General features: G+C 43.1%; 2 protein-coding genes across 2 annotated transcripts; both read left to right on the top strand.

The window, feature by feature from the left end:
• The first annotated feature begins 1,595 nt into the window (after positions 1 to 1,595).
• LOC116222017 (keratin, type I cytoskeletal 13-like) lies at positions 1,596 to 5,414 on the top strand. Its single transcript, XM_031574228.2, has 7 exons — positions 1,596 to 2,084; positions 2,186 to 2,268; positions 2,821 to 2,977; positions 3,464 to 3,625; positions 4,167 to 4,292; positions 4,572 to 4,792; positions 5,253 to 5,414. The coding sequence occupies exons 1-7, from the start codon at positions 1,596 to 1,598 to the stop codon at positions 5,365 to 5,367; spliced, it is 1,353 nt and encodes a 450-aa protein (XP_031430088.1). The 3' UTR covers positions 5,368 to 5,414.
• Positions 5,415 to 13,406: 7,992 nt separating this feature from the next.
• On the top strand, positions 13,407 to 17,414 carry LOC105912994 (keratin, type I cytoskeletal 13-like). Its single transcript, XM_031564495.2, has 7 exons — positions 13,407 to 14,582; positions 14,812 to 14,894; positions 15,272 to 15,428; positions 15,701 to 15,862; positions 16,163 to 16,288; positions 16,731 to 16,966; positions 17,076 to 17,414. The coding sequence occupies exons 1-7, from the start codon at positions 14,121 to 14,123 to the stop codon at positions 17,260 to 17,262; spliced, it is 1,413 nt and encodes a 470-aa protein (XP_031420355.1). The 5' UTR covers positions 13,407 to 14,120; the 3' UTR covers positions 17,263 to 17,414.
• Positions 17,415 to 22,073: the final 4,659 nt, after the last annotated feature.

Raw genomic sequence — 22,073 nt, 5'->3', positions numbered from 1 at the left:
AGCCGCAACATAAATTGGAGACAGACCACAGAGTACACAAAAATAGGGGCTTATTTCCAATAAAAATTCAATTCAATTCAATTGTATTTATATAGCGCCATAACAATACAATTGTCTCTAGGCGCTTTACAGAGCCCAGAGCCTGAAACCCCCTTAGTGCAAGCACAATGGCAACACGGGCAAGAAAAAACTCCCTGTTAGTCAGGAAGGAACCTTAAGCAGAACCACGGCACATAAGGGGGAACCCATCTGCTTGAGGTCGGCCGGGTGGAGATAGGAAGGGGGGAAGGGGGAGGGTTGTGTGGCAGAAGGGGAAGGGAAACAACAGGTGTTGTACATAGCCTGCATTTGGTAGATGTACATAATATATATACAGACATCAAGTGGTAAATACATGATACAGACAAGGCCAGTTTAGTGGATATACACTGTGCTGATAGGGTTACTATTACAGGGGTAAGGGGAGTAGGAACAGAGAAACATGTCGATGGTGGCAATAATATATATTGTATATAAATGCTAGCATAGGGTATGAGGTAGAGTAAGTGTACGGCAGTGCGGTGGCGGTGGGTGCAATTGGTCGAGGGTTTCTGCAGGTAGACCGGGTGGAGAGACTACAGCAGCCCATGGCGAAGATAGTCTAGATTAGGAGAGAAAGAAAAAGAACAGAGTGAGTGGGTTATTATAGGCATTAGCAATGTGATAAGAAAGAAGAGGGAGAGGGAGAGAGAGAGAGAGGCTGCCTGGCTGGGTGTATGGGGATTTTATTTAGTATTTAGTTGGCTGGTGACAGTTGCAATACAAAAATATGGGATAAAATAGTAAGTGCCAAGCACCAAAAACCCATAGTGTGCACCAGCATCAAAAGCATGGTGAGAATGCAAGGCCCTTTCTGAGGGCCAACAGCTTGACTTTCAAGCCAATTAATGCCATTTACCACCCAAAGGCTGTTGCACTGCCACCGCAGAGCCAGTCTGATTCCGTGTTTCATACACAGCAGTTCCAAGGTGAAAATACCCGGCCATGGAGTTAACTGCTTATTTCGCTCATGATCAGTTTTGTATCGTATAAAAAAACACTAAATGGACATGTTAAAAAGGTTAAAAACTTGATTTTCAAGTTTTAAACTTTATTAAGTGTATATGTATATTAGACTACATGTTGGAGTATTGCGCAATAGCTTTTACGTTTACGTGAGACTCCCTGCAGCAGGGATGAACTGAGGAAAAAATTCAGCCTAGCTAACCTCGCTACTACTGGGGATTTGTCCCTGAATGCCCGATGGCTCTTCCCTGTGTTGCTTTTTACCTTATTTGCATAGAGTTTGACAGTTAGTCATAAAATAAAGGTAGAGGTGTAATGCATGCCTTTAGCTGGTGGCATTTTCAAAGACCAGATCAACCTCACATATATTACATTTGCCCTTTTGTAATCCCTGAGAGGATTAGCAAACTTGGCAGCCATTCAGATTTTGAGGGGCAATTTCAACTGGGCTGTTTATCCACCTTAAATACTGGTGGATCCGACTACTTCTCACCACAGCTTCTCCAGCGCAGGCAGCATCTCCAGAAGCCCTTCTCTCTCTTACTTGTAAGATGGCAACCACTTTCTCCAGCCGCATGTCGCTCTCTGGCACATCCAGCATCAGTGGAGGATCGTCTGGCTTCTCCCTCTCTGGGGGTGGTGCTCGTATGAGCATCATGAGGGCCGGCAGTGTGTACGGGGGTGCAGGCGGCGCCGGGGTGCGCATGTCCAGTGGGTCCCGCACGCTGTCCTTGGGTGGTGGTGGTGGTGGTGGTGGTGCCAGCTTCGGCTTCTCCTCTGCCGGAGGCTTCGGTGGTGGCTTCGGTGGTGGCTTCGGTGGGGGCCTGGCAGCAGCGAATGGAGCTGTTGTTAGCAACGAGAAGTTCACCATGCAGAACCTCAACGACCGACTCGCAAACTACATGATCAAGGTTCAGACCCTGGAGAAGGCCAACGCCGCCCTGGAGCTGAACATCAGACAGTTCCTGGAGTCCAGGGTCGGTCCTGAGGCTCACGACTACAGGACCTTTCAAGCTGTCATTAGCGACCTGCAGGGCAAGGTATGTTAAAAAGAAGACGCATCCTCTGTGTGAACTGAAAATGTCAGTTACTGATCCTGCATATGTTAACATGTTTTGTGTTATTGTTTATGTTTATGCAGATACAGGCCTTCATCAGCTCAAAAGGCAGCATTAATCTTGGCATTGATAATGCTAGTCTGGCTCTGGATGACTACAAACTCAAGTGAGCTTTCAGACCCTCATGCTTTGCCCCCCCTAACTTCACTGCTGTGTAAAGAGAAGGATAGGTATGGAGAGATAGAAGAGGGAGATAAAAACCAGCATCGCTCACAGGGACACAAGTCTGATGTCACGTTACAACCTGTTTAGGTAAAAAAAGAAAAGAAATAGTGGAGGTCCTTCGCTTGCTCATTAGATCGACAAGTATGGCAAGTTACATTTACGTCTCCATTCTCTGGTTCAGTCCAGTAGATCGCTGTTGAATCAGAGACTATTTTTACCAGGACAATGTGAGAAACAGAGCAGACTTTTCTTTTTCTACTAAATAACTGTAAATGTAAACTGTAAATTAGTACATTGGTGTGATGGTTATTGCAGTAATTGTACTGTGATTTAACTGTTAAAATGTAATTTACTATGCCCTTAAGAGGATGTAGGCTTCCTCCTGTTCCACTTAGCTGTCCTAAGTGTTCAACTGATGAACTGATGACCCTGATAAACCTGTCAGGTACACATCCATGTCTTAGAGGAGAGAAACACTGTATTTGCATTGCAGGTATGACAGCGAGGTTGCCATGCGCCAGACCGCGGAGGCTGATGTCGTCGGCCTGAGAGCTGTGCTGGGAGACCTGACCTTTGCCAAGAATGACCTGGCAATGCGTCTGTCTGGGCTGCAGGAAGAACTGGTCGTGCTCAAGAAGAACCATGGGGAGGTAGATTACCCAATTCAGAGGCCTTATCTTTATCTATGCAGAGATCTAAGACTCACTACTGCCATGGCTCTGCTTGTGTAGCTGGTTTCAGTATAGCAGTAGTAGTAGCACAGCCCTCAGTATAGCAACAACAGTAGCACTAGCAGTAGTAGTAGTGGCAGTAGTAGCACTAGCAGTAGTAGTAGTGGCAGTAGTAGCACTAGCAGTAGTAGTAGTGGCAGTAGTAGCACTAGCAGTAGTAGTAGTGGCAGTAGTAGCAGTAGCAGTAGGTATTGTAGGTAGTAGTAGCAGTAGTAGCAGTAGCAGTAGGTATTGTAGGTAGTATAAGCAGTAGTAACAGTAGTAGTAGGTATTGTTGCTGGTAGTAGTGGTATTAGTAGTGGCAGTAGTAGCAGTAGTAGCAGCACACCCAGTGAATTTTAGACCTGTAATTTGCTTTGATCTCTATGACTAAGTGCCAGTATGAATTCACTCTGCCTTTGACAGGATCTGCTGGTCCTGCGTGCCAGAGTTGGCAGCAAGGTGGACGTGGAGGTGGACGCTGCACCCCAGGAGGACCTCTCTGTGGTCCTGGCTGGAGTTCGTGAGCACTACGAAGCTGTGGCCGCCAAGAACAGAACGGAGCTGGGGGCATGGTTCCAGGCCAAGGTCAGAGAACTATGAACAGTCTATTCTAATAAAAGATCATGATTCTTTGTCCCGATGAGGGCAAAGCAACACCTTTGGAGTTTGATATAATAGACTGACAAAGTGCCAGCTGCCTCTGCAGTTTAACTAGCTTCTGGTGAAACAACAAGAATCGTAGTAATAGGAGTAATTAGTGACGACGTTCAAAAGATGTGAAAGCTTGAATACTTATGTCTGTGTAACTATGTGAAAGCTTTAATACTTGTGTCTGTGTTACTATGTGAAAGCTTGAATACTACTTGACCGCAGAAATCAAATTCTGCAATAGTCCTCAGGTGATTTAGACATAACTGTATGACGTCTTTCGGGTGCATTTCAAATTTTATTTCGACTCAAAGAACACTATTTTTATACTCCTCCCCTGTACGCGTGTATGTATTATATGGAATCAGATGGGGAAAGGAGACAAGTTCACCAACCAGAAAGATGTATTGTTAGAGTACTATCCTGGCTACAATATAGTTTGATATTATAATCTGCTGTGGAATGTGTCATTTTACAGACGGAGAGCTTGAAGAAAGAGGTCACCACCAGCACAACCACCCTGCAAGTCAGCAGCTCTGAAGTGTCCACCATGAAGAGCACTGTTCAGGCTCTCCAGATCGAACTTGTGTCCCTTACCAGCATGGTAGGTCCACAGACACTTTAGTCAAATGGGCTGCTTATTTAAGGCTAGTGAAAATAACAATTCAGATTCAAATTCTTTTTTATATTTATATTTCTGGGGGTAGTTTGTGTGTTTCTATGTGTGTGTATACGTGTGTGTGTGTGTTTGAGAGGGAGAGAGAGAGTGTGTGTGTGTGTGTGTGTGTGTGTGTGTGTGTGTGTGTGTGTGTGTGTGTGTGTGTGTGTGAACATGTGTATGTGTGCATGTATCCGTTTATCTTGTGTTTCTGTGTGTTTACAGAAAGCCAACCTGGAGTTCACACTCACCGAGACGAAGACCCGCTTCGCTGGCATGTTGTCCGGGTTCCAGGCGCAGGTGAGCAGCCTGGAGGTTCAGCTGACTCAGCTCCGCGCAAACCTGGAGACTCAGAGCTCGGAGTACAGCATCCTCCTGGACATCAAGACCAGACTGGAGATAGAGATCGCAGAGTACAACAGACTGCTGAATGGCCAAGCTAGCAGGTAGATGAAACACATTTCCCTGAACAACAACAACAACAACAACAACAAGAAATAAAACGTCTCATACAGCAGATTCATTTTTGTCTACTATCTTGTCTTCTATTCTGTCTTCTGTTCTTCTACTATTTGTGGGCGACAGTGGTACAGGAGGTAGAGAAGTCGGTTAGTAATCAGAAGGTTGTTAGTTCGATTCCCTGTCGAAGCGTCCTTGAGCAAGACACTGAACCCCTAATTGCTCCTGATGCGCAGTGTGCCATCAGTGTAAAATGTGTATACCTTGTAAGTCGCTTTGGATAAAAGCGTCTGCTAAATGACTAAATGTAAATGTTGTGATAGTCGATCAGTGATAGTTATTAAGCTGTCTGTCTGTGCAAGACACCTGTGAGTGTAACATCTTGTAGATGTGTTGTCTTTAATTGATCGAAGCTGACCATCTTGTCTACATCTGTCTTTTTCCCAGCAGCTCCTCGTCCAGCTCCAGGACCAAGTACGTCACGGTTGTGGAAGAGGTGGTTGATGGGAGGGTCGTGTCCTCCTCGTCTTCCAGTTCCTCTAACCTGGTTCGTCTCGGCTGAGTGCACTGCAAGAGCCTCCGGCAAAGTGTTTGAGAATGAAGGCAAAAATAAAAGACACATTTATCTGAAAGAAAAAAGATTGTGAGTGATCACTTGTGCACCGCCTCAAAGAATTCCTCTTTGAAGGAAAGGGAAGGGAAAAACTATTCAGTTACAATTTACACATTAGTCTGGATTCTTGACACAAACAACTCTTGAATTGTCACATTGGCTAAAAGTTGATTCAGCATTTTTCTTCTTTTTAAAAGCATACCAATACAAAGATATACAGTCTAGCTATGTGCAGAAACCCAAGATCCATATCCTAATGACCTTGTCAGTGCTAGGTTCATACAGACAACTTTTTTCAGTTTAGGAAGCTTAAATTGTTCAAATATTGTCACAGCTAATCATAATACTAGCAGTACTTCAAAATAATCACAATACATGGCAATACAACTAAACATTGTTGTAGTATATAACATTCTCACTCCTCACGGTGACATTTAGCAACTGGATCGTTAAATAAGTGTTCAACTGGATCATTAATTGAGTGTTGCTAGAAGATTTCTAGGTGAAGATGTGATCAGTCAGTGTTCAGCTGTTCTCAGTTGACGTTGTTTCATTGCACGTCTCTTTCCCACTCTTTCAGCAGTCATCACATAGTTGTGAAGGTTAGACTAATAAAAATAATAATGTGAGGGCGTAAATCACTGTCAGGAGACAACATCTTGCCAACAAACCTTTCTCTGACCTACTTATCTGTGAAAGAAATGTTTCTTTTTAATTATTATCATGAAGTTGATATTAGGTTGTTAAATGGAAGTCTAAGCTGTTCCTTTGTTCTGATGAGAGGAATTCTATCTGTGAGAACAGAGATGTTAAACTCAGACCTGTCATTTGATGTTTAGGGTAGGACTGAATTAGGAGACCATGTGTTTATGTGAACTCATTCTGGACTGTTGTGTTAAAGTCTGGGTTTGGGGGTCTTAGGTAAACATTCTCATCTCTTGGAACCAAGGACGGGATGGTACAAGATGGGAGTGTCATGTCTTTGTTCTGTGATATTGTCTTTGCATAAAATCTGTTACATGGTACCAGGGAAGTCAGTGATGGCTTGAACAGCGTTCTGAAAGCACTGCATTCCTTTTGAAGGAGTGTAGGTTGAAGAAGCGGTCTGACGCCATTCACTCCTCTTCGCCAGAGTAAAAGTTTATTATTTATTATATTCTTGGTTGTGTGAGTCTTAATTCTGAGGTTAATACAGTCCTGAAAAGGGTGAAATATCCCTAACATTATCCTTTATTTGTGGTTCTGTGTGTGTGTGTGTGTGTGTGTGTGTGTGTTTGTGTGTGTGTTTGTGTGTGTGTGTGTGTGTGTGTGTGTGTGTATCTATCTGTCAGTGTGTGTGTATCTATCTGTCAGTGTGTGTGTGTGCGTGCGTGCGTGCGTGTCTGTTGATAGAGTCTGCACTAGAGCCTGATAAAGCCCCATAGAGCTGAGTCCAGAGAAAGGCCTGAATAGAGTTTAGCCTGAGAATAGAGCCTTAAAACAGGCCCGCCAATAGAGCTTTGCTGTAAGCCAGAGACGCCACTTCCCTATCGGTAATGACTAGTGGTCTCCTTCCAGAATTGATGTCCATTTGAAACTGCTACATTTGGGACACACCTAAGAGCCTGCGGCAGTTTGTATCCAGCTTGGTCTATATTCTTAAAACATATCAGAGATGTATGCTGGGCCTAAATCATTCAGTGATAGACTAGTTGCAGCACTTTAAAATATATTCTGTAACTAACAAGAATCCAGAGTAAAGTTTTAAGAACTGGAGTAATGTGCTCTGGTCTCTTGGTCCTCAGTAAAACTCTAGAGGCAACATTTTGAATGAACTGCAGATGATTAATTGTCCAGTTAAACTAAAAGTCCAGTTAAGAGACCACTACAGTCCTACCGACTGGAGATTGAAGCATGGATAAACCTACTCTTGGTCTTTTTGGGGCACCAAACCCTTGATTCTGGCTATATTTTTTAAATGAAAGAAGGCTGTTTTGGTTGGTTTTGTATATTATCTGCCTGAGTATGGTAATCGATGTTGTTTGTTCTGTAGAATTTGGCCCAAAGGCAGCCGATAGTCACTGAACAAAAGAGGTCTGAGAACGAGTACCTCAGTACCGGATTCATAGCCACCCTATCAGACTCATAACTGCCCATGTACAGTTTTGTGTGCAATGTGTGCAACAGTGTTAGTTTGTGTTTATGTGAGCACATGTGCATGTAATTGTTTATGTGTGTGTCCGTGTAGACAGAGTTGTTTGTGAGAAAATGCAAGTGCATGCACAAGCCCTGCTCCACACCCAAACGCTTAATTAAGGGATAAGGAGGGATACGGTTAGATGTTTTTAAGTTCATTATCTCTTTATCTCTTTTTTATAATTTGACCTTTTCATAAGTAGTGTGTGGCAGAAGATTACGTTCCAACAGCGGTTGACAAAAGTAGATAGTCGTCTCGACGTTCAGAGCGGGACGTGAGGCCACTCGTTAACGGCAGGATAACGCGCCCTCATCCACAGCAGGACGCGGTTTATTAAGGGAACGGCTCCACCCCCGATCATAGGTCGCACCTGAAACCTATTAATCAAACAGAAAAGAGCAGGCACAAACTAAAGAAAAGAACTACGCCACCCGGAGGCTAAAGAGGACCGTAACAGCGGGCCTGTTTTTAGGCTCTATTCTCAGGCTAAACTCTATTCGGGCCTCTCTCTGGACTCAGCTCTATGGGGCTAGTGCAGACTCTATCAACAGACACGCACACACACAGAGACAAACAGACAGACAGACAGACACACACACACACAGACACACACACACAAACACACACACACACACACACACACACACAGAGAGAGAGAGAGAGAGAGAGACAGACAGACAGACACACAGAGACAAACAGACAGACAGACAGACAGACAGACAGACACACACACACACACACACACACACACAGAGAGAGAGAGAGAGAGAGAGAGAGAGACAGACAGACAGACAGACACACACATAGTCACACACACACACACACACAGAGACAGAAAGACAGACACACACACACACACACACACACACACACACACACACACACACACAGAGATTTACACACACACACAAACACACACACACGGAACCACAAATAAAGGACAATTAGGTCAGAGAAGGATTGTTGGCAAGATGTTGTTTCCTGACAGTGATTTACGCCCTCACATACAGTAATTATTTTAATTTGTCTAACCTTCACAACTATGTGATGACTGCTGAAAGACTGGGAAAGAGACGAGCAATGAAACAGAGTCAACTGAGAACAGCTCAACACTGACTGATCATATCTTCACCCAGGAATATTCTGGCAACACTTATTTAACAATCCAGTTGAACACTTATTTATCGATCCAGTTGAACACTTATTTAACAATCCAGTTGCTAAATATCACCGGTAGGCGTGAGAATGTTATAAACGTGTTTTCTTTAGACTGTTGTTATTCTGGGCAAATGACTACACAAATGACTCCCTTGTACGTCACTAGTGTCTGCTAAATTACTAAATGTAAATGTTGCTAACAACCGCTCGATTCGCGGCTGCCAGGCTGAAGCCCCTGAAAACTGGGCTGTTTATCCACCTTAAATACTAGAGGATCCGACTACTTCTCTGCACAGCTTCTCCAGCGCAGACAGCGTCTCCAGAAGCCCTTCACTCTACGAAGCTGTGGCCGCCAAGAACAGAACGGAGCTGGGGCCCGTTCGTCGTAGGGTTGAAGCTAAGTTAATCAATTGGCCTTTTAGCCCGTTAAGATTAGCGAGCTGATTGAGAACAGCAAATATCGGTTCGTTAACGGCTGATCCGCATCCAAATCATGTGGTTAATTTCAACCAGGCTAAACTTATGAGGGCTATTGCGCGTGCACGTCCTACTTCAGAAGGCAGGAAAGGTCGATCACCAAAACCATGATTTTCCAACGGTATAATGGTTCTAAACTCAAAGAAAAGGGCTCTTTTTTTCTCCGCTGGCGAGCAGGAGATGAACATGAACGCTTATGAAGAATACAAGACCATAATCACGGCAAAATTCAACACCGCCACCAGCAAGGTGTGTTGGGATGTTTATATGGTGATATCTATGTATGAATTCCTGATGGCAAGTGTCAACTGGTACAGAGGATCCCTCTACCGGTTCTGAACTGCAAGGTTGCTAGTTCAAATCCCCTCGTCTCCTTTCTTGATATAGTTTTACATTTTCTTGTAAGTCGTTTTGAATAAAAGCGTCTGTTAAATGACTAAATGTATTAATAACAAATGCAATAAATTGAAGCAGTGAAAATAAATTGTCTGTATTTCTCTCTATTCTTATCATGAGTCCACCTTAATCATTTTCTACAATAATGCTATGGTGTACTAATAACGCTCATATAATTATGAGTGCTTTGTTCTCCGCATCACCGACACACACAAAAATGTACCACTTGCAAAAAAGCGCAAGACAGTCAATGTTCGACTGTGGTGTTTGCAATAAATGACTCGAGAAGGTCTTGTAAATTAATGATTCCTTGTCGGCTGAATCGGTAGCGCTCATACAAGAATAATGGATCTTGGCGATCGCAAAGAACTCTCTCCCTCCGCTAATCTAACTATGTAATATCAGTCCTTGGTCAATGGGATCCCTCCCTGTTCCGGGGGTGTGGCAAGCTTATCCAGCTACACTTAAGTTAGCCTGCGCTGGAGCAGGTTAGTGCTAATCGATATGTTACTATGTCGATTTATCAAAAGTTGCTTCCACGAACCAAAAAGAGGGGCGTTTTTTATCTTAGCCTGAAAATTAGCTCGCTAAACCGCTTAGCGAGCTACGACGAATACCCCCCTGGAGGCTTGGATCCAGGCCAAGGTCAGAGAACTATGAACAGTCTATTCTATTAGATCATGATTCTTTGTCCAGATGTGGGCAAAGTAATACCTTTGACCATCTGGGAGTGTAATATAATAGACTGACAAAGTGCCAGCTGCCTCTGCAGTTTAACTAGCTTCTGGTGAAACAACAATAATCGTAGTAATAGGACTAATTAGTGACGAGTTTCAAAAGATGTGAAAGCTTGAATACTTACGTCTGTGTTACTTGACCACAGGGTAAGTTGTTGAGTGTGTGGGAAAACATTTTCAAAACCCCAAAGTTCCAAAACAGTCTGTCAGTGTGAGAAAACTGTGAATGCCAGCAGTAATTGTGTAGTATATAGTAGTATTAATATGTGTTTATTTATTGTAGTTCATCTGTGATCAGCTGTGTCTGTTTCCCTGCAGCTTGTCCTCATCTTCCTCCAACACCAGGTACGTCACAGTCACGGAGGAGGTGGTTGATGGCAGGGTTGTTTCATCCTTTTCCTCATCTTCAGTCCATCGCTATCGCTAAGGGATATCACTCCAAACGAGAAAACTCTAGTGCCAGGCTCCATGTTTGTGGGCCTAAATGAACATTCAAATAAATGATTTGTTGTTGTTGTTTTTAGGAGTATTTGGAAAATGTGTATATCAAGCAGAGCTTTGAAATGAAAAACGTACCTCCCCAAACCACAAGGAATTCTGTTTGGGAAAAGAGATTGTAAGCCTTGGTGACATAAAGGAAAGTGCAGCAATACCTAATTGCTTTAAGAACTTGGGTCTGACTCAATAACAGTGTCTGCAAAAAGATTACTATTTCTATTACAGTAGAATCAAGTGCAGCTGGGCTGCTCCGATGATGGTCATATGTACTGATGTAATACCCCCACCTACTGTTAAGGGTGACACATTTCCACCATCCAAATGGAAATCCTGTGTGGGAACACTTGAAATTTGAATAAAATCTGCTAAATCAAAGAGTAAATGTATTCACTAGATGCTGGATTAATTGCTGATGCTCGGAGATTAGTGTAATAATAACATATTTTGTTATGAGGCATAAAACTACGAGCCAATCTCCTGAAACAGACGTGTCATGTGACTGACCTGAGTTGTACAAATAAGACAAATAAGTTTCATTAGAAGGGCGAATGTAATGTTCATTTTCCTTTTTTACAAGCCAAATACAACTACAGTCAACTCTAATTTTAAGTATTTTTTTGTGTATATTGGACTAATTCAAATCCTAAATTCCTTTCGGGATCACTGAGGTATCTATCAATCAATCAACAAAATGTTTAATCATTAGTGGCAGATAAATCTCAACACGAGAAATATTATACATTTAAATGTCATTGTACAATTGTTTATTTCATCAATTGAAATCACCACTTTTGAAGGGAAATTCATGGGTACCATTCCTCTTACTGGAGTATTCCTTTTCAACATTTGCCTGGAGGCTAATTGAAGCTAGCCCACAACCGGCCAAACCCGCCCACCTGGTTTAAACAGGTATTCAAACAAGACTATGCAGGTAAGAAGCTGGTTACGGTGCTTGCTGTCGAGCATTTCTCTGGCAGCATTCTCCATATCTCACATACTGTCTGTCTGGAGTAGCACTGCCCCATTTAAGCCTGAAACCTGCATCACGCCATAGCTTCTAATCATGTTAAACTATGACTATAACATACAGATAGAAAGAGAGATAGATAGGTAGGTAGATAGATCGATAGATCGATAGATATATATATAGATAGATAGATAGATAGATAGGTAGATAGATAGATAGATAGGTAGATAGATAGATAGATAGATAGATAGATAGATAGATAGATAGATAGATAGATAGATAGATAGATAGATAGGTAGGTAGGTAGGTAGGTAGGTAGGTAGGTAGATCGATAGATAGATATAAAGATAGATAGATAGATAGATATAAAGATTGATAGATAGATACAGTAGATAGATGAACACATAGATAGATAGATAGAATTTCCTTCTATCTATCTATCTATCTGGCAGGATCTGGCAGTAATCCATCCCCTGTACTCTACATAAACTACATAATCTGTACTCTCTGGCTGAGAAACATTAGAAGGGACCGTCTCTGTAATCCTGTTCAGGTTGTATAACAAGTCTGCCCACAGGCAGCCCAAAGGCCATTTTAAAGTTTCAACATTGTTGTGTAACAAGTCTGCCTTACAGAGGGAGACATAAGCCAACATTCACATATCCTTTCAGTCAATTCAAATACAACAACTAAATCAAACATCAAATACTGTAGCTTTGGGGGTGAAAGTACATATCTGTACACAATGTGACAAACCAGAGGCTTCGTTTACTTTTAAAAAAACTTTAAGTTCTGGTTGAAATAGCAGACGAAAAACTTGCATATGGAGGACATTAACAGGGAAAATAGATATTTGTTCTAAATCTAATTTCAAAAATGTAACTTCAACCTTATACATGAAAATGCTTTTCAGATACAGCTCCTTGCAGTTAAAATCTACAAATATGGTCTCTGTCTACAATCACACACACACACACACACAATGGTATTTAAAAAGTGTAGAAACATATTACTGATGATTTGCTCCTTGTTCCTTGTTAAGTCATAAGTAGGCCATGATAGACTCAAATCTTAAGGTAATTTCTCGCACAATTGAGTATGAAAGAGTATTCTGCTCTCAAAACAGACTGGTGAGCGCAAGTAAACAGAAGGTGGTATAAGAGTTTGTTTTATTAACATTGATGGTTCTGTCACCAGTCAGGTATCAATACACTCACAACTGTTTGTACATGGTTAGTGTGCCACCTAGTGGACGTTTATGTCTACTACCACAAGCCGAAAAGAAACTCGTCCACCGAGTTGCTCCGGTCTTTCAGTGCCGCTTGACACAGGCACACACCTGTGTCGCGACTCGTTGTCTATTCGATGTTCATATTAGGCTAGTGTATAGTATATGGTTCCAAGTCGGCTGAATAAAAAGCTTAAAATACATCCTGATATCTTAAGCGTTGACAAAGTACATGCATTTCAGTAAGTCAAAGCTTATCAGCGCATAGAAGATTAGGCCTATGCCCTCATATTGCAATATAACAAACAGGGCAAGGGCAAGGGCAGAGACAGACGCTAATACACGGCCAAAAATACACCAGGGCATTACATAAAATACACAGATTTAAATGGCAGTTGAAATCTGAAATCTAAAACTTGCTTGTCATTACCTGCACTTTTTATGCTACAGTGGGTGGCAAACGCCAGAAAACCCCTCATTTGCTCCACGATACCATGATATGCACCAGCACCTGATGCAGAAATAGATCACTCCCTAATCTTGCACAGATGCACTGGTTCTACAGCAACACGTAAAGGTGCAGTCTGTTTTATGTTGTGAAAGGGGGGAAAAAAATTCTAGACGTACAATCATGACACATATCTGAAAGATAATCACTGACAGTTGTTCCTTGTGTTCTGAGTATGTTGTTTTATGTTTGAGGTGTTGTTCAGAATTTAGAGGGCATAAAACTGGCTGAAACAGAGAAACAAAATATGAGAGGTGGAAAGTGCAGTGCTTTTAGAGTTACAGCATCTTCATAGATCCAGAGACATTTTCATTTTTGATAACTTATCCCCTACAGAGCGCCTAAGGGTTGTAAGGTTTATAGCAACCACTGAGTGAACATTTCTCACTAATGCAAACTGACCTTTAAAAACGCCCGCGGGAATACCTGACCATCGGTGACCGAATCGCTGGGATTTTTCGAAGCCACGCCAGCGTACCCTAAGGCTTTCGCATTTGTATAAAAAGGGTCAGTGTCCGTCTTCTCATCACTCCTTAGCAGCTCTGCCTCAACTCACAATGGCAACAACCTACTCCAGCCGTGTGTCCATGTCCTCCGGATCATCCACCGCAGGGGGTTTGTCTGGGCTCTCCCTGTCCGGAGGTGGATCTCGTATGAGCGTCATGCGGGCTGGTAGTGTCTACGGTGGTGCAGGAGGATCCGGAGTTCGCATCTCCAGCGCTTTCGGAGCAGGCGGTGGCGGTGGCGCAGGGTTCGGGTTCGCTGCTGGCGGTGGTGGTGGCGGCGGTTTCAGCCTGGCCGCTGGTGGCGGAGCTTCCGAGGCCGTCATTGGCAACGGGAAATTCACCATGCAGAACCTGAACGACCGTCTGGCCTCCTACCTGGCCAAGGTGCACACCCTGGAGAAGGCCAACGCCGAGCTGGAGCTGAAGATCGGACAGTTTCTGGCGGCTAAGATCGCCCCAGCCAGCCATGACTTCTCTGGCTTCATGGTCACCATCGGCGACCTCCAGGCCAAGGTGAGGGTTGGGAGGCGCGCAGTGTCGGTGCAGAAATTCAGTTATTTAAAGTTAAAAGCGCCTTATATGGTTTCTTATATATGTTTACATAGTTGTTGTAAGATATATGGAATAGCTGAATTCATTCATACAGTTCATTTGATTTTACAACCATAACAAGTATATAGCCTCATTTCACTGCCTGTTGTACAGTATCTAAAACTTGATTTTTTTTTTTTTTTACTTTAAGATTATGGCCATCATCAGTGTTAAAGGAGGAGCTGTACTGAGTATTGACAACGCCAAACTGGCTGCCGATGACTATAGAGTCAAGTAAGTTTTAGCCCTTGTCTACTCTTTGAACGTCATTTGATTTAATTGGTTATCAGCAAAGAGCTTCACCAGCGATGCACTTCAGAAAAGAGGAAGCCTATATAGGTTGAGTGGTTGCATATGGAAACCATACTCATGAAAAATAAAAATGCAACACAACATGCATCATGACCGAAAAAATCAGATTTAGGTAGTGCACATGTCCTCTACTGGAATATATAAGAACGCATGCAGAAACACATGCAACCCAGACCCAGACACTCATCCTAGCACAGTATCTTGCACTCATCCAAACACAATATCTGCACTCATCCTAGCACAGTATCCTGTCCTTTTTCTTTTGAGATGTTTATTTTAAATGCTTTAATACATTTCAGATATGAGGCAGAGCTGGCCATGCGCCTCTCTGTTGAGGCTGACATCGCTGGACTCAGGAGGGTGCTGGATGACCTCACCCTCTCCAAATCCGACCTGGCCATGCAGATCACAGGCATCCAGGAGGAGGTCGCCTTCCTGAAGAAGAACCACCAGGAGGTTTGTTCTATTTTTACTCATTCATATGTCCCTGTAGTCTTTGTTGTTGTTTTTATTTCTCTTTGTAGCTGTTTGAGCTACACACTTGCATGAAAAGTGGTGCACGTATAAAGTTCATTATTATTGGGCTCCTCAAAATGCTGCGGAATGCCCCACTGTGCGTCGGGGTCCTGTTCATCATGACATGTTTATTTTGCGATACTGACAGGCGGACTATACATGATTCCTTACATATCATCATCATCGTCATCATCATCATTATTTTGTCTTAGGATCTCCTGGTTCTTCGGGGACAAATCGGCGGCGCAGTAAACGTGGAGGTGGACGCTGCTCCTCAGGATGACCTCACTATCGTCCTGGCCGGCATCCGTGAGCACTACGAGGCTGTGGCCACCAAGAACAGAAAGGAGCTGGAGGTCTGGTTCCAGGCAAAGGTGAGTAGGCTACATGAGCCATTCCACAGAGCTGCTAACCTTGGAACAAATTTGCTCCAGGTCAGGACAGAAACTAATGTCTGGTTTTAGTCTTATAGTTAGTAATCAACGAAAAAGCCTCTAACAAAAAAGTGAATACCCAGATATTAGTACAGTAGTTGTTACGGCACAATTGGGTTAGGCCATTAACAGTTTTCATACAAACTCAAAAATACAAGAACATATTTACAACCACAAAAGATGCACTAAAGCAACTTGTCACATTTCAACTTTGTTGCATCTTCTTCTCAACGTCTGTAGACCGAAGCGCTCAGCAAAGAAGTCCTGACAAGCACAGCCACCCTCCAGACGTCCACATCAGAAGTCACATCCATCAGGACCACTGCACAGGCACTCCAGATCGAGCTCCAAGGCCTCATCAGCATGGTGAGTGCAGAATAAAACGGTGCCATACAGTGAAGGGACTGAATGAACAGCGCTTTGCCCTCCCTCATCATACACGGCTGAAGTGCCCTTGAGCAAGGCACCTAAACCCCAACTGCTCCACAATTATAATAATATGCAATATAAATATCAGTACCATCACTGTTATTATCAATATTTCATATTAATGTTGCAATCCTATTTTGGCTGTCTATTATAGTTATTGTTGCATTGAGCAATAATGATCTTACTTTAGATATCTAGGTGAATTACGGGGGGAGGTTTCTCTACCTGTCCTTATGTGTTTTACCTCTGCATAAGCAAAGATAAAAAAGCTATTACTTCCACAGACGTATATTCTAGATGTCTGAAACAAGATAATTATTGCTCAAATCACCAATCAATATGAGACTATCTGACTTGTCTTCCTCTGTTTGTGTCTCAGAAAGCGTCCATGGAAGCCACTCTGGCTGAGACACAGACCCGCTATGCTGGCATGCTGGCCAGCTTCCAGATGCAGGTGAGCAGCTTGGAGGAGCAGCTTGGCGCTCTCCGTGGAGGCCTTGAGCACCAGGGCCACGAATACGCACTCCTGCTCGACATCAAGACCAGACTGGAGCTGGAGATCGCCGAATACAGTAGACTGCTCGGCGGTGGCGCATACGCTCACAGTCACATCTCGTAAGTACCGAGCTTGAATTGGGAGATTGAGTAACACGAACATTTGTTTAAAATTCGATGATTAATCTCGTGTTCATACATCGTCTCTCTTCTCTTCCCTTTCTGCCAGGAGCGCGTCGACTATTTCAGCGTCGACTGTGTCAGCAGCGGCTGTGTCAGCAGTGATTGAGTCAGCGGCAGTGGCAGCAGCCTCGTCCACGTCCACCACTAGAACCAGAGTGGTGACAGTGACTGAAGAGGTGGTTGATGGACAGGTGGTGTCTTCTTCCACTTCCTCCTCCGTCATCGGTTCCTAAGGAGGTGCCGTCACTAAAGTGGAACCCCTGACCCACGACTTACCTGTTGCTGATTCACCTGAGCACAAGGCAGGTTTAACCCTGCAGTTTGCCACAGGTCATCTGTGATATCAAGTCACAAAAACTTCCAATAAAGCAAGAGTCCACTAAAATCTACATTCTGTTTGAGCTTCATTATTTATGTGGAGTTGGTGAGAAAAAACAAAACAATCAAACCCTGCTTCAAATGGTCCTCAGTTAGACTGTATTATTCCAGTCTTTAATCTCTTGTGATCAGGTTATCATTAATGAAAAGGTGCAGTACAATTAACTTAAACCACAGAAAGATTTGGGATGTGGAGACATGCTATCAAACTTCAGGTCTATAATATTAGCAAGGTGTAGCACATATGTGGCAATATAATGACATATGCCTGGTGATGAAGGGATTTAATGAGGGTAAAACAACTGTGAACTCTGAACAACATTCATCATCAGATACTAAACATGTAACAGCTGTCAATATACAGCCATACAGCGCAGGGCCAAACAACTTTAATTAACTGTAAACCCATCCTTCCAGCAAACTGTAATTAACTGTAAACCCATCCACACCAGCTCTCTGGCATGACTGTTAAGCTATACAGTTAGAATTTGGAGCATTTCAATACACCACCTTAAAGCAGGAAGAAGTAGTTCTGTTCCAAAACTAGCAAGCTAACTACCTAAAAGGCATGCTAAAAGCTATCTCAAAGGCATGCTAAAAGCCCAGTTGGCACTGATAGAAGCTAACTACCTTGGCACTGATAGAAACTTGCCAACACACTAACTTATGTCTTTTGGCAGTATAGCTGGCAATGCCATGCTGTGAAAGCTTTTCTTTATTTTTTTGCATGGTGTACCAGCCCAGAACACAAAACTAGATGGAGCACATCCTGGATGGCAAGTGTGAAAGACACAGGTGTTTATCTGTCGTTCACATGACCATATGCTATCAAAATGAATTTCAGGATGGTACCAAAACGAATTGCCTATAAGACAGTACCGCAAAAAGTGTCAAATTGTTGAATAGTGTTGCTTTAAACTTACCTTTGAAAAAAAAATGAGAGAGTACCTGCTATGCTACAGTACTTGAGCTTCATAGAAGGAATGTGTATGTGGTCAAAGTTTTAAAACACATAACTTATATAATGGTTCTGATAAATGAACAAGCATCATTACGGTTTAACATTAGTTTCAACATTGTTGTGTAACAAGTCTGCCTTACAGAGGGGGGCATAGGCCCACATTTACATATCCTTTCAGACAATTCAAACAAAGACAAAACACAACAACTAAATCAATCATCAAATACTGTAGCTTTAGGGGTGAAAGTACATATCTGTACACAATGTGACGAACCAGAGGGTTCATTCTCTTTAACAAACTTTAAGTTCTGGTGTAATTAGCAGAGAAACAACTTGCATATAGAGGAGATGAACAGGGAAAATAAATCTATGTTCTAAATCTAATTTCAAAAATGTAACTTCAACCTAATACATGAAAATATTTCTGGCACAATTGAGTATGAAAGAGTATTCTGCTCTCATAACAGAATGGTGAGCGCGAGTGAAGAGAAGGTGGTATAAGAGTTTGTTTTATAAACATTGATGGTTCTGTCACCAGTCAGGTATCAATACACTCACAACTGTTTCTACCTGGTTAGTGAGCCACCTAGTGGTGGTTTATGTCTACTACCACAAGCCGAGAAGAAACTTTTCCACTAGTCCTAGTGGCTCCGCTCTTTCAGTGCCGCTAGACACCGACACACACCTGTGTCGCCACTCGTTGTCTAACTCGATGTTCATATTAGGCTAGTGTATAGTATGTGATTCCACTTTGGCTGAGTAAAAAGCATGCCGCTCAAACGACTCTTCTGAAATCTGAAGCGTTGACAAAGTGCATGAATTTTAGTTAGTCATAACTTCCCAGTGCATAAAAGAGGCCAATGCTCACATTTTTCACGGAACAGGACCACACAAATAACTTCAAGAAAACAATTTTTCATAGTGACATATCTAACTGGGCCTACCTTATATAAAAATGAAGAGGAGTCCAATGATTTTCATTTATTTTGATGTTATATCTATGTTGTGTGGCCTAACAGATACCACATAAATGTTGTTATTATGAATTCACTATTTAGTAACCTAGGCTATATGGTGTGTGACTGTTTGAAATGCTGCAAATTTGCAAGTGAAATCTCTTACAACGAGATTATTCCTGGGGATTTCAACAGAGGGGACGTTGTAAACCAGGGCTCTTTAATAGGCCCAGATCCGGCCCTCGAGCTGCTTTGGACTGGCCCCCGGAGTGTGCTCCGGTAGCCTCATTCAGTTCGTGACTATGGCTTATTGTACACTCTCACGTGCAGTAGGTGGCGGTATATTTTTTCCTACTCTGATATATATGGCCAGAAAACGTTTGCCTGCAAGTATTTTCTTAAACAGTTAATCAGTTATTACTTAGAAACATTACTTCTTGTGGAAACCACTTGTAATGAACCAAAGTTTGTTCGAATTGTTTACTTTGATGAATATGCTCATCACTAGCGCGGTCTGTATGGAATTTTTCCTATAAGTAAGCATAAGCTAACGTAGCTTCCATCACAGTTAAACATGCAATGCTAAGTGGTTGTTTTTAGAAACGAATCCTCCGGCCTCTGACTTTGCCTCAGTTTCAAGAACCGGCCCCAGCTCCAAAGTAATCGAAGAGCCCTGTTGCAAACCTTTCAACCAATTTTTTAAAAGCAATAACGTTTTACCGCAACCACCATGTGTCCAGGCTGACCATCGAGAATGATAGACCGAGCATCACACCTACAGTAGCGATATGTAGGCAATATGTTGGCCCTTGATGTAAGAGTAAAGGCCGATGCCAGTAAGCATTCATGGGTCTTCTACCTTCATGGTAATGCAATGTGACCCACTGATTGTAAGGTCTTGGCTCTGAAGTGCTCGACTACACCACCTGGGGCCTTTCACACCAAGATATACAGAAATGTCTAATTGTACCTTAACAGAGACAAGCAGGCTCTCACACAGGAACGCTCCACTAATGACAGAGACGTAGTATTTCAATAGAAAAATATTTATTAATACATGGCTAAATTGCAACAAAATATTTTAAAAAGACCACTCGCAGCTGGGCTAGAACCACGTAGGGCCACCACAACATAAATAGCCATCCGGCAACAGGGAGGGTAATGGCTGCCACCAGAAAAGTGGAGGGGTTTACAGGGAGCAGCTGTTGCAGGGGGTTACCTGTCCTGGAAAAGGAGTGAGACCGACACACCACCTGTGCTCTTGACTCTGGTGCCTACTCAGACGTCCACACACGTCCACACCTGCACACAACACACCTAGGCACAGACACTGCAAAAAGGGATCACAGCAAATGGTGAGGTGCACATTACCACTTGGAATACAGCATGCAGTGCGCGAAGAAAAATGACTCAGATCCGGCGACCTGCCCCGTAGAACAGCTGCAACACTCTCTGTACTGTTCTAAAGAGGAGAGGGGGAGAGGAGTTGGGGTTAAGCCTAACTGACTGTAACAGGGCAACAAGAGCACATAACTTTCAGCAGCAATAGCACGGAGAGCAAGAATGTCATGAGAACCCAGACACCTTAACTATCTTACCAGGTGAGCCTGTTATGTGAGCGGCACTTGAAAAATTAAAGCATTTCCATAGGCGCGTTTCTTACCTCTATACTGGAATGATAAGCTGGAGAAAGGTCACAGTCAGTCAAAGCTTATCAGTGCATAGAAGATTAGGCCTATGCCCAGGGGTGTCTCTAGGATTCAAAGAAAGGGGCTGCTTAGCCACAAGGGTAGTTGCATTTGGGGCCGCGGTTATCCATTGTTTAAGACAGTTCATAGATTAGTTCAATCAGAAAGAGTGTGATTTTGTATTTCAAATTCGCCAGTTCACATTCTTGCTAACTAGAGATAGTTTCTAACAAAATAGTATGATGATAGGCTATTGGATTGTAAATTGAAGGGGGAGAAAACATACAAATCAGAACGCACGCTCATATGTAGCATGTTAGAGTTATAAATAACTTGTCCATGTGAGAAACAATAGTTTAATTTAATGACATCACAAAATAAAGCCAATAATGCTTTAATAATAAGGCTCACCAGCGTCTCTTCTTCCAGAGGAGATTGAAGAAGGCCCATCTGTCTCCTCAGATTCTGGTGAACTTCTACCGCTGCACCATCGAGAGCATCCTCACCAACTGCATCTCAGTCTGGTATGGCAGCTGCTCTGTTGCGGACCGCAAAACACTCCAGAGGGTAGTGAAAACTGCCCAACGCATCACTGGTTCCCCACTCCCCACGATCGAGGCTGTCCAGCGCAAAAGATGTCTGCGGAAGGCGCGCAGCATCGAGAAGGACAGCTCCCATCCCAACCACTGACTGTTTGCCCTCCTCCCCTCAGGGAGGCGCTACAGGGCCCTCCGTTCCCAGACCAGCAGGCTCAGGAACAGCTTCTTCCCTGCGGCTGTCACCCTGCTGAACTCTGCACCACGGTGATAGCCCCCCTGGCTACCCCATCACACTCCTTCCTACAGTGACTGTATTCCCCCCTCTACCCTGGCCTGACTGCCACACACCTCCCTCCAGCCAATGAACATTTGCACTAAAATTGTTCATTTGTCTATATCTATTTATTTAAAATTGTTGTCCATATCCATATTCATCGTATTTATATCTTATCATGTCTCCTACCTCATTTATAACTTTATAACTTCTACTGCCACCTTCACCTGTACTTCACCTGCACTTTA

The sequence above is a fragment of the Clupea harengus genome, chromosome 1 (genome assembly GCF_900700415.2).
Source record: "Clupea harengus chromosome 1, Ch_v2.0.2, whole genome shotgun sequence".
Classification (NCBI taxonomy): Eukaryota; Metazoa; Chordata; class Actinopteri; order Clupeiformes; family Clupeidae; genus Clupea; species Clupea harengus.
Note: the sequence above shows the minus strand (reverse complement) of the source record. Positions and strands in the feature narration are given on the sequence as shown.